This window comes from Pezoporus occidentalis, unplaced genomic scaffold (genome assembly GCF_034315485.1).
Source record: "Pezoporus occidentalis ecotype Australia unplaced genomic scaffold, CSIRO_AGI_Poc_V1 ctg57, whole genome shotgun sequence".
NCBI classification, from domain to species: domain Eukaryota; kingdom Metazoa; phylum Chordata; class Aves; order Psittaciformes; family Psittacidae; genus Pezoporus; species Pezoporus occidentalis.
Window position 1 is genome coordinate 5,019,219 of NW_026915910.1, and position 13,705 is coordinate 5,032,923.

The 13,705-nt window shown below is 39.8% G+C and overlaps 1 protein-coding gene across 9 annotated transcripts in view; it reads right to left on the reverse strand.

Moving 5' to 3' along the window:
- PKHD1 (PKHD1 ciliary IPT domain containing fibrocystin/polyductin) overlaps nt 1–13,705 on the reverse strand; it is a 250,411-nt gene that overhangs the window by 79,104 nt on the left and 157,602 nt on the right. For all 9 annotated transcript variants that reach the window (XR_009968457.1, XM_062638531.1, XM_062638533.1 and 6 more), the window contains one exon: nt 6,849–6,986. Coding sequence is in view for 8 of the 9 variants with exons in the window: in XM_062638531.1 (XP_062494515.1) it covers nt 6,849–6,986 (138 nt within the window). In the remaining variant the exon portion in view is untranslated. The remainder of the gene's footprint in view (nt 1–6,848; nt 6,987–13,705) is intronic.

Here is a 13,705-nt window from a genome sequence, read left to right on the forward strand (position 1 = left end):
TATTAAAGAAAAAACGCCACACAAACCCAAAATGCAATCAGAGCGACAAAAAAAAAAAGAAATTATAATAAAACTGTTCTTAACATCTCATCACCATAATAAATTTTTACAAAAGAAATAAAAAAGTGTGAAGATAATGCTCACAGAAATGTTTCTGTGGCTGGGAACTGCAAATGGTATAAGACACAAAAGAACATGGGAGGTATCTATAAGTAAAAAAAAAAATTACTTGAAGTTTATTTAGAAAAAAAAATAATCTGAATACCTGTTTATTTCCCCAAATAGTTCCATGGGTTTAAATCAATAGATTTCAGCAGCTTCAATGCAACTGCTACAAAAGAAATGGCCCAGAAAATCATTGGACTATTAAGGTGGACTTTTCAGCAAGTTTGGGATTGCTCACGATGTCTCAGAGCACTTGAAGTAAGCTAATATTGTGCCAATATTTCAAACAAAGATAAAAGTAAAAGCCCCAGGTAATCACAGTCTTGTCAGCTTGACACTGATTCTAGGGGAAAAATAAATAAAAATTGAATGTCCAACTCTGAACACAATTAATAAATCATTAAAGGTGGATGATATAATTAATGCCAATCAACCTGGATTTATAAAAAAAAGGTCCTGTGAAACTTCCTTGTTATCATCTTCTAATGAGATTACAAGTTTAGTTTATAAAGATAATAGCTTTGATATAATATAATTGGCTTCTCCAAGGCACTTGACTTAGTAGCACCAAACTTTCTGATTAACGAACTACACTGGTACAGAATGAACATGGCACACATTAATTTACAGGCTGACTTATTAAAATGGGGGCATTGATTCACATAGGTCTGGTCTTGGAAGCTCCGTGGTATGCAGCATTTTATCAATGACCCAAAGTAGTGTAAAGATACAGAAAGTAATAGAGAAGCTGATACAAATGGGCAAAAAACAATTAAAGACATGGGCCAGCAAGATCAGAAATAATTTGAATGTGAAGAATTAGGAAAAAAAGTGAAGAATATTCAAAATATAAGATGACAGATCTTGAGAAGGTATTGTGATTGGTTGGAGAACAAAGGAATAGAAAGGGAAAAGCAAAGTAAGGTCTGAGATGATACACACTTTGGCTTAGTCTAAACACAGCCCTACAGAACGGCTCATGAAAACAAAGGTACGGAAATGACAGCTACCTCAGCTTACTCATAGGGAAATCCAAAATAGTTAATGTACCCAAGTCACAGGGGCTGGATAAGTTTTATCATCTTGCAAAGTAACTGGCATATAAAATCACAGCTCTTGCAATAAGCAGTTTTGTTTAAACTACCAACTTGACATAAAAACTGGAATAATAATCTCTGCAACACATATGTGAAGAATATGGGCTTTAAGTGCCTGTCTTTGAACTTCAGATGTGAAAACTTTGGGTTATTTGCCCCACTTTATTGAGCTGAAGATCACATCAAACTGTCCAGTTACCTATCCTGCATGAGACACGCACAAATGGAACCCAGTTCATACTCCTACTGCAACTGGAAAGCTTATCAAATTGATGAGCAATCTGTGAGATAGTAAGGCACTGCTGGTGAAGAACCAGAAAATAAAAGGTAATTGCAACTAGTAAACTAGAAGCTTGCAGAAGAGTCTGATGAGATGTGCAGAAAATAGAGCTTCCTCAAACACATGTTCTTCCAACTGGAAAGTTTATCTAAAATTTGAGGGACCTGCTTATTTATCTGGATACGACACATATCTGCCAGCCTGAGCACTGCTCCTGAGCAGGGGTTTGCCCACCCGGGGTATTCCAGGTGTTCCTTCAGTGCACACACAGGTCAACCTGTTGGTGCATACACAGCAACTCTGCAACTTCCTACAAGCTGGGCTCTGCACAGGGACTGCACAGTCAGTTTGTGCCTTCACTGTCTATCTGATGATACATGTCACATCAAATAGCCTCACTGCAGATGCGTGACCTTCTACAAGGGGTATCTAAAGCTGGTCTTTTTCCAGGGAGTTCTGGCACCACAAAAAATGCACTACCCAGCGAAAAAAAAAAAAAGCCAAATATGATAATCACATGTGTAAGAAACAACCTGTGCTATTAGTAAAGTCACCACTGATTACATACTTTACTGAAGGAGTGTGAGGTCCAGCTGTCTGGATTGAAACACATCTGTTAGCACAATGGTTGCAGCTGGTTCATAATCCTTCATCAGGTCTAAGCGCTGGAGAGCGTAAACCCTACTGTGCAAAAATAGGAAAATAAAAACAAGGGAGAGAACAGAGAGGTATGGTTTTTTCTATCCAGATTTTCACTTGTTCTGTACTGCAGCCTGGATCTATTTTACTGTTTCCATTGTTTTCATATTTCAGTTTTACTCCAGATGTTCTTCCCGACAGATTTTGTTACATTATTTTTTATTTTTCCATAGCAAAACCCATTCGTTTTTTTCCTAGAATAGTGGGTGTTTACTCCCTTCTAGCCTTTCCTTTCTTTACAACATGACACTGCAATGACTACCGCATATAAGAGTAAGGAACTCTCTGAGATAAGATCCCCTTCCTTCAATTGTCAAATAGACTTTGCTAAGTATCTTGTCATGACCACCTTCCATATCAGCTCTGTGTTTTCTGCATCCAAGATTATTTTGAAAACCATGGTATATCGTCACCAGAAAGCCTGAAGAGTTTTTATTTGTGGTCGATACACAGCTTGATAGTCACTTCGTGTTGGTTCTCCTTCCTGAGCTTTTCCTTCAGGTATTCAGACTGCACTCTGCAAAGAAGCCTGTAAAAGCAGCTTGTAAACAAGGAGACATCACATGGGTTGCCCCTTACATGTGATGCTGCCAAACAAACAGAAGAGATGAGAGACAGATAGTTGTGGTGTAGGAACCAGCAGCCAGAAGTGAAAGATGAATATCCAAGGAATAAGAAGGAAGATACACAGGATATATGCCTAAATATAGATGTCTAATGCCATCTAAGAGTCCTAATGCGCTCAAAACCACTATGTGAAGCTGGCAGATATAAGAGTGATCAATGACAGAAGAGGGGCTTTTGAAGCAGAAGCTGGAGACCAGGTGGGACACCTGAGGATGCCCAAAAATGATGCAAAATCCTTATACTCACACAACTGAACCATGTTTCCAGGGAGATTCATATCCTTACTTTTAGATTTCTTAATGCAGAAGTTTCCATGTTTTCTGGCTGTCTGAGTTAACAGAGACCAGACAGAATAGCAGACTGTTATTTGCTCTAGATCCCTGTATTGGCAAGTCCCACTTACTGTAATGACTCCGCTGACTGCATTGACTAGATCTCTACCAAAATAGCCAGCTCATAAGCCAATGACCACATGTTACACCTAAATTTGGGTGCCTTAAACATATGAATCCCTTCCTTAAATGGTACAATCAATTTAAAAGAAAGCAAGTGGCTTGGAAAAGGTAAAAGTAGAGCAGACAGAGGCTGAGTGATTTACTGACGAGGATGCAGATGGTGCAATGAACTTTTCAAACCACTTTTTTTCTGATGATGGATGAAAAATTGATCTCAATACATAAACAGTACTCCATCTTCATACAAGTTGAATAGCTGTGCAGGGGTGTCATGTGACTGCAAGAACAGACTCAGCTCAGAGCTAAAGAAGATGGGACTCACACAACAGATGTACTTGAGAGGTTGGAAAAGATAGTCAACTCATGAAACTCACTTGTGCCCTAATTGTTGTTATAAGGCTGAGCATTAATCATCATTAACACATTGCCATTTTATGAAGTAAAGTGATTTATCCTTTGGGAAGCCAATATGGGGGTTCTTATTAGTACTGAGAAAAAGGGGACTGAATGTATTAAAGCTCTTACCACCAGCAAGATAAGAGACATCAGAAATGCCTGGGGTTTCATCTTCAGACAATCAAGCCATGAGCTAATAAAGACCTTAGGCGTCTTGCCTCAAATGAGTGACATGAATGACAAGCAGCCATCGCAAGATATGCAAAAGTAAAAAAAAAAAAAAAAGAATGTGACAAATTGAGACTAAAAAGATAAATTCTATCTAGATAATTACTGGATGAGTTCTATATAAAAAGCAAAAAAAGCCTGTCAGTAAAGACAAGTACAGTGGAGTTCAGGATGAATCCAACAGAACAATTTGTGTAAAACAAACTTCAGCATACTCTGCAGACTTATCAGGAGCTGAGGACTCTGTCCAACAGCGGAACAGACACTTTTTTGTGCATATCATCTGCATTTTAATGCTGACTTATGGGTTAAAATTAATGGAACCATCCTAACTGAGAAGTAAAAAGAAACCTCTTGAGATGTTGAGCTCAAAATTTCTTTTATTATTCTGACACAGGTGTGCTAGTGATACTTAACAAATCACTTAATCTTCCTGAACCTCAGTCTCTCCCTTATAAATTGGAAAAATAGCTATTTTTTTTTTACGGTGTGGTAACACATGGAGGTAGAAATACATGGATTCTAAAATGCTATTGCAAATATTGCCATCAAAGAAGAGACTTTGAAATTTTAAGTGAAAAAGAGAAGGTCCTTATCTGGAAGCTAAGACTACTAGAGAAGAAGTGATCAGAAAGTCTGCCTGGGTCCAAAAACACTGAAGTGCTAGATGCACCTGGACAAATTACTGTGGGGATAGTCTCATACATTTCACTCCTGAGCTGTCCAAAGGCTCTGACAGAGTTCTTGTAACCCTCTTTAATCATCTCACATCTTCCAGTGATTCTGTCAATGCCAACTGACACTAGTTTGTGATCATACTTTAAAAAGGAAAGTGATGACAAACCCTGGGGGATCAAAGGTGTCCCAAGAATTCTGGCCTCCCAGCAGTCACTTTATTTTCTCATCTCAGTTTCCCTGCAAATTATTATTTTAATAAAAATCAATTAGGTTCTTGTTGATGTTTCATAAACTCAAATTTTACACCTATTTTTCCCCCATTGTTATGTATTTCTCATCATCACTCTGTTCCTATATACTTATAGTCTTCATTTAACTATCTGACTTTTTTCTTCAGGTAAGATACAAGTATTCTGAAGGATACCAAAGTCCAAGTAAGATTTGTTTCTGAAACTTGTTATTGTTCTCTAGCAGTTTAAGTGAACAAAATACTCAGGCTCTACCAGAAAGTTTTGGGACTTGGCCACTGAATTAGAAGCAACAGCATTTGACCAAAGATTACTATGCTGAAAACAAGGCATGGAGAATTTAGGCAACAAGGAGGACCTAGGGATTTGGCTCACATGATGTCAACATCAGATCCTGCTCAGGCAATGCTGAGTGCTGATGTCCACATCTATTAAATCTGTTTACTAAACTGTCTCATTATCTATTTTGTGTCAGGATTTCTTTAGGGTGTGGTAGAATTGGACAGATGGGCTTCAAAACCTTCCTTCAGGCACGGAACAGTCAGAATTGGACAGATGGGCTCCAAGAAGTTACCTTTAGGCCTTGAACACATGGGAAGAGAAAGAGGAAGGGAAAAAAGTCATGTGCTCCTAGTTCTACAAGCAAGCATAGAAACCAGCATATGATAAGGGAAACTTGCAGGGTCTTTACTCGCCTATCATCTCACAGCTGAAACAAGAGCAAGAATAGTTCTCTAGAAGATGCTGGACTAGAATCCAGCAGCTGCAAATACCTGTTTAGCTTTTAATATCATTTCTACTCACAGGTGTGCTGAAGGGGAATTTATGCAGCAAAGAAGTGCCTCAATGTTTTTTTAATAAGTGTTTTTAGCAATGAACACATGCTTTTTCTTAAAAACAATATGAAACTATATTTAAACTACAAAAGAGTGTAAGAAAGAAATGACTGACTCTTTTAAGTATATATATATATATATATGTATATATATTAACCTCTTAGATTAGGGCTTTTAAACCTCTTTTTTTTCAAGGAAAAACACAAGACAGAAAAATAACTCTTTTGGCCAGTACTGTATTAACTAAACAGTCCCCTGAGATTAACAACAAACAAATATTGGAGCAGACTTCCTCAGGAGGTGATTACACAAACAAATTCTCTTTTTAAAGCTCATGAAACCAATCTCGAGAAAGGTCAAGCAGTGATCAACAATGTGATCCCAGTGTCCTAAGGATTCCTGTAAGTAAATATAATGCTTGGCTTTAGGAACCTTGGTATTTAAGGGGAATTATGTGAGTAATTACTTCTGTGTGGAAAAACACTGATCCTGTCCTTTGCAAATAATGTGGAACAGCCACAGTGACACTGGGGACTCTGAAACCACTATAAATATGGACAAGGCAGTATCTCCCTGAAGTCTTGGTGCTGATCCATATGGAGGGATGGGAGGAACAAATGTGCTAAATCCAGCTGTTCTAGTTTCATGCCACAGTGGGATTTCCAGGCACTCTGGGGGGTTCCTCATGACTCTGTTTATGTTGGCTTTGAATACTTCTGTGTCACCTAGAAAGTGTCTTACCAATGCCCACAGACACCAGACACTGCCTCAAACACTAAGGTAGAGCCTGCCTTGAGGAATTTATGTCTCATAAAGCAACCCTACATGAAGTAAGGAGGACTTTTATATGTATCAGATACAATCTCAGTTGCAATGAAATCAGGATGATTGCCATTAGCTTCAGTGGGGTGAAGACAGCAGTATTTGTAATATGTTGCTATTAAATTAACAGGTAATTAACTCCAATGGATAATCATTGTGCTTAATATGGATTATGAGTGTCCACATTGTAGGTATCCAAATAGCTATAGGACATTAGATGGCCAACTTGTTTATAGTAACACTACACAGTCTTCTCACTTTTGCTGTCTATCAAGAACAGAAATAAACCCCAAGCATCCAGAAGACAGGCAACTCACCCACTTTCAGTGTTCCCCCCGCCACCACGATACAGGCTGCACTCAGGACATTGCTGGAGTTGCTGGGGAACTCAAGAGTCCCCAGGATGTAAAGGCCTCTCAGAGGAGGAAGAGCCATATCCACCAGGATGGTCCGGTCTGAGAAACAAAGCAAAAGGTTGTTTAGAACAATGGCAGCCTGATAACACTACTTGCCATAAAGCGTGGTATTAAAGGTGAAGAATGTTAGGTTTGCTTGAGTTTTGCTTTATTTAGATTGCTTTTGCTTAGAACTCCTGGAACAGGGTTTGTGTGCTTGTGCAGCACCCACAACCAGAGGTTCATCTACAGCTGAAGTTCCATAGTGCAGCTGTGATCTGATAAATGAATAATAACATCATATTTACAATATCGTTGCATGCGTAGGCCTCATCAAATGTTGCTTAAACCTTTAAGCATGCATGTGAAAGACAGCATGTTAAGGTGGCATGGCAATCTTGCTAGGTGAATCTGCTCTATTTATGAAAGTAAATCTTGATCACCCATTGCAATGAACTAGGACTAAGCTGTGTCCAGACAGCATTTTACCCTCATGGCACTGAAGAGAACGAGACTGATGAAAGAGAAAAAAATCCAACAGTATCAAATAGGTGCTCCATGGCACAAAGAGCCTGCAAGTCCCCACCTTGTTAAAAGCAGTGATCAGGGTGACAAGCTGAATAACCCAGGGTGATAACCTAGCTCCAACGGCATCCTGTCACTGCTTGTCCTTCACTCCAATTCGGCTTTACTCTCTCAGGTCTTGAGCATAAAAGGTATAAAATCCCACCTTTTCCTCACCAACCAAGGACAAAGCTTTCCTTACATCAACACAAACTGCAGGAAACCATACTTTTTCAATTCTGTATTCATGAAACTACTCCGTCCCTACTAATAAATGATTAGTTAAAATGACCAGGGAAAGCTCCATTCTCTCAGATCCTTAAGGACAAAACAAAGAGCATATTTTTACATTACAGAGCAGTAGGGACTGATGTTGATTGAGACAATGACAGTGTCACTGCCAGCTTCTAAAGCTCGCAAGTCCTGCGAACCTTTTAAACACCACTTAAGTTTTCCAAGTAGGACATGAGGAAGGATGTAAATTGTGTGTCCTTTAGAGGTAGGCCACTGAGCAGAGATGAATTCCACCCTGAGGGTCCACCTAATGTTCTTTGATGTCACTAGGAGCTTTTCAGTTGATTGCACTGGAAAGCAGCTCAAGCCCTTAAATTGTGGTTTCCACCTGCTTTCACTATTGACAAGAGTAACAATTTCCAAGTATAATTCATCTCTGAGTCAATGAATGTCCCTGGAAAAAGAAAAAACAAGGTATTTCTTTGACAAGGGGTTCAATGAAATGATTTCATTGTGACTTTCATAGAAGTACCTTGCAGAAAATAAGACTCTTTAATATAATGACAGCTGCCAAAGCCTACCCAGAGATTTGCTGTGATTTTCATTGATCTTATGGGCATTCCACCTGGAACTGGTCAAGGTCAGGTTGGACAGGGCTTTGAGGAACCTGGTCTAGTGGAAGGTGTACCTGCCTATGTCAGGGGCTCAGAACTAGATGAGCTTTAAGTTCCCTTCCAACCCAAACCATTCTATGATTCTATGAGTCATTGAGAGGCATAGATATTCAAAATAGGAGAGATTAAGGAGCAGACACATTTTCCAGTGGATTTTGACAAAGTGATTATAATGGTCCACTTGGTGTGGAACACAGGAAGGGCCCTGAAGTGTCTTGGGAAGTGGACCAGCTCCTTCACAGTTTCACTTCTGCCTATAGCTGTTAGCAACGGCTTTGGATGAAGACACAAATGACCATAAAATAGGTAGCACATGGAAAGCCTTTTCCCCAAAACTTGCAATTTGGGTTGACTTAAACCTTCTAGCACAAAGGTTGAAGAATTTTTCCAAGCCCTGTTTTCAGGCAACATAACCAAAACCTACATGAAGTACACTCAGAAGCAGACTACAAAAAGTGTGAGTAAGTTCTCTGTAATAATAGTATTGCCTAGGTTTTGGCCCTTTGGTTTTGCAGCCTTGAAGTTTCACAGCTTCAAGGGGGAAGAAACTTCTACAGGATGTGGGGTCCCAGCTCTGGTTGCAGATCTGTTTGCCTCTTCTACATACAAGCTCCTACTCTATCCCTTTTATTCAATCATCCCACCTCTTCCTCTCCCACTTTTGTTTTCTTCTTTCACTCTGGATATCAGCAAGGGAAACCCTGAAAGCCCAGGACCTCTGTTCTCAATGGTTACATTAAATACCACATGACCCCATCATTACTCTGAACACCTCATCTCAAAAGAAATTCCCTGAGTCCTGGGACTTAACGTCTTTCAAGCATACAAAATTTTCATGGCATTCAGATGTAATAAGGCTCTACAAAACAAGTGCAGTATTTTTTTTCCTCCTAAATCTTATACTGTTAGCACTTGATACATTTTTACAGGCGTGAAGAAACTCTTGTCTATAATCTTTTTACAGGACAGGTACAGTCCTATGCCCTGCAGAGCTGCAAAGTGAAGGCACAGTGTGTGAGGATATGAAACAGAGAAGAGAATAAGGGGGAAGATGTTGTTAAAATGATATCTCTCCAAGAGAAGGGGAATCTAGTTTGTGAAATCACAGCTCAAGAATGTGGCAAAAAGCTGCAGTTGACAAAGGCCATAAGTATATTCATCAAACACAGACTGAAACATTTTTACAAGGAAAAGAAGTGCTCCTAGGCATACCATTTATATGTCAAGTTTCAGTCTAGAACAGATATTTTTGCTGAGTTACACATCTTTCTAAAGAAGGTTTTATAAGGAAAATGCTGACAGCTCTATAACTGTAGCATCATGTATGTGAGCCTTGAAACACAGGAATGAAAAATTCCCCCATTCAGAGGTATCTCTGCAAACCTGTATCTTCCTCAGTTTAAAAGAGTACTACTCTGGGGTGTGATTCTTAGGGTGTAAAGTCCTCTGAGGGTAAAATGTTGCTCCGTAGAAAGAGCGGAATGCTTACTTTGAGATAAAAAAACATCCTTCCACACTTGAGGAGAAAAGCAAACAGATTCAAAGGAGACTAACTTACACGGTCCTTACAGAATACACTCATTTGTAGTAGAGGGAGATGACGACTAAGTGGTTAAAATCATAAACTTTAGGTCACTGAGCTCAAGGGATCTATCTTCAGAGAAAGAAAAACTGGAGTTGTTTTCCTCCCATGAAGACATTAATAAAATGGCAAGAAACCACTTTCAGCAAGCCATAGTCTGAGCCTGAAAACAGGGCTATGTTTTATTATATGTATACTTTTTTTTTCAGACAAACGCTCACAGGTATGCCACAGTCTTAATGTTCAGATGTACAATACTGAGAAGTTGCTAATGACTCCAGCAATGACACAGAATGCCTTTGATCAACCGCATTGCTATAGAAAACACCATAGCATGACATTGAATGGAAATCAGGCACAACAGAAGAGCTATTATACAAGATACAGTACTCCAGCATTCATCTCTTCAAACAGAAAAAGTTCAAAGAAAATCAAAATCAGAAAATGAGTAACAGAGTGAATTCCACCACTGGGAGGAAAAAAAAAAGAAGAAAAAAAAGAAGAGAGAAATTGCCAGAGGCTACATGATATCATATCAATACCCTTCAAAACAGCATTCCATTGCCTGAAATTATAACACATTCTCCTTCCATGCAGAGCACGCTGCATCAGGAGTGTGTCACACTGAAAACCATAAACCAAAGCCCTGAAAATCTGAGGGCTTGAGAAGCTAATGCCACTGCTGGCCCACAGAACAGCATGACTAAACTTATTCAGATTGTTTTTCAAGGTGGTATGACTACTGAAGCCTGTGAGAGGTCCTTGTGGAATGGCTGTGGCTCTGGAGGATGAACCTCCAGAGGTAAAAGCACAAGTTTTTGCAGCCTGATGTAAAGATTTCCAGCTGGGGCTGGAAGAGACTTACATCTGGTCACTGAGGGGACTTGTAACACACCACTAAAAGTCACTTTAACATGAGGGACCCACCTTTGTTGCAAGCGGAATTGTACAAATCTTGTACAAAGAAGCCTATGAACTCCTGAAGTCTCACCAATGATTTCGAAACAGGCCAAAAAAATGGAATAACTTAGTAAACAACCCCATTTTTCAAGCCCTCCAAAATGCACTCTCTAGATGTCAAGCAGACACCAAGCAGTGACACAAAAACCTGTTTTTTAATATGAATATTTTGCTAACAGAGACGTTTTCTAGATTTTCTCAAGTCCTGACAATAAGGCAGCCAATATGTGATGCAAATTTGCAAAATACTTTGTTAAATAAGCACAATTAAGTCTTCGTTAGCTCAGTTTAGGCAGTGCCCTTGTTCTTCAGTGGAGTCTAGGTGTCTTGTTTGTTCAGAGACTTCAACAGTGTCAGGCCTAGGAAAAAGTCTTGCCCTGCACTTCTTCATACTAGAAATGAACATTAAACATTTATTATTTGGGTTTTTATAACATTCTAAATGTGTCCTTTAAGGTCTGAAAGGACTTAACTAGTAATGCACGGCATACCAGAAAGAGGTCCATGGCTTGGCTTTCAACCTGAAAATCATCATGGCTGGCTCCCAGGGGAGAGTTGTAAGTAATTAAAGGATAGTGAAGCATGGGACACAGCAGCATCTTGCCAGGGGTGAATGACAAAAACTTATTTGGGTGTGTAGAGCAGCACAATTTGGGGTGCTTTGCAGAATGTTTGTTCTCATGAGAGCAAACTCTCACTTCTCTGTAGCCATATGGGGTCATTCTGAATTTAGCAGAATATGCACGTCCAGTGGAAATGGGAAGGAAACATCTATAAAATGCTACAATTAAAGATGGATTTAAAAAATGCTGATTTCATTTTAGATTTTGGGGGTTGACTTTCCTGTAGCTGAAAACTCATAAACACACTTGTGGCAGAGGAGCAAAGTATGACAAATGGACAGAAAATACATCTTGCCTAACTATATTTTAAGTGCCTTGATGTGAGCAACAAATCCAGTGCCGTTATCACACCAATGATAACTGACTCCAATTTAAGACCCTGCACTCTGTTGACTCCCACTGCCAATAAGTGTTTCAACACCTTCAAGCCAGCATAAATGAAGAAGGAAAGGAAAAAGAAAGCAGAGGGGCAATGATCAGAAAAGACAGGCATGCAACAGAGCAGTTCTCACAAAATAGATTTGGTGATAGACTGCTTATGTTCATGCTTATGTTCATATTCTTAGGCTAAAATTGAAGGGGAATTCCAGAAATACACTGAAGAGATGAACAGTTTCTGCACCCAACTAAACACACATATCTACTCTGGTGATGGGAGTGAAGAGATTTTTATCAGTGATAGGAAAAAGACATTCACAGAGTACAGCTCTCTACCTGTCCTAGCAGGCAGTGCATTTTCACTTATCATTTGCCTCTTTTCTTTTCACCCATTAAGTATTTTGTTGTGGTTTTGCTCTTCAGTAAATATCCCCTGAAGAGTAGAGACAGGGGTCTCTTTGCACACTGTGGAGCACCTTGTTCTAAGCAGCTGAACATGGTATATTTCTTGTGAGGGTGATGAGGCCCTGGCACAGGTTGCCCAGAGAAGCTGTAGTTGCCCCATCCCTGACAGTGTCCAAGGCCATTGAATGGGGCTTTGAGAAACCTGGTCTGGGAACGTATCCCTGTCAATGGCAGGGGATTGGAACTAGATGAGCTTTAAGGTCCCTTCCAACTCAAACCATTCTATAATTCAGGACTGGGGAATCCCAGAGTCTCATTCTGCTACTCAGGTGCTAACTTGAGTTCTAGTTTTGGGCCAGCTTTATTGTTCTGGCCCCTCAATTCCTTATAGGCAGAGGACATTCCTGTCCATGCTAAAACACAGATTATGTTTAATGTTTAACCAGTAGGCACCAGCATGCTAGAGAGAATCCCTATACCATGCCCTGCAGCACAGTGCAGACGTTCCCCAGTTAGCTGACCAAACTAACACTGCTTTAAATTTGTGAGATGTTAGTTCTGACCCCAAAGGCTGTGAGGTCATGTTGCACAGTGCCAGGCCTGAGCTAATGAGTTTTGCTTCTCAGGAGAACTAATTAGTTCTGGTATACCAGCATTCTGATGCAGCGGTATTGTTTCCTGTCGTAGAACTAGATCACCTGGGCTGGGCTGTGAACAGCAATATGCAATGATTCAGGCACAGTTTATTCATGTATGTAGTATGCCCTGGAACTCTGCATAATACCACCAGTGAAGAGCAACCCAGTTAACACTAGATGATAGCCACATTTGGTCAACTCAGTAACTCTTGCAGCTCTACTAAGTGTAATGGTGAGCAACAGGTTAAGACGCCTAAAGGTACATGCTTATTGTTACTTCAGATCCTCACAGGACACAGGAAATACAGAAGATAAGCAAAATCCTGGAGGGACATTTCTGTGCCTTCTCTGGCCTCTGAATGTAATAACACTTAAGCACATTTATGAATTATATCTTGTGAGATGGTGGAACTGAAATTCTTAATTTAAGCTGAAATTATATATATATATTACTCTTAATGACAGGACAGACAAGCCCTACCCATGACTGAGACTCCATGCCTAAATGCCAACACAAAGCAGCAGAAACTTCCTTCCACAAAGCCTAAAGCATGTGGAAAAGAAAGAGACAGCGAGCAGCATTATCCACATTTCCAGAAGTGGAGCTTTGGTAGGTAGAGAGGCTTCCTGGTTTCAAGCAAATTAGGCTGAGCCAGCACCATAATTATGTCTAGAAGGAACCCCATGTAGTCCAACTTCATGATCAGAGCAGGGTCAGCTA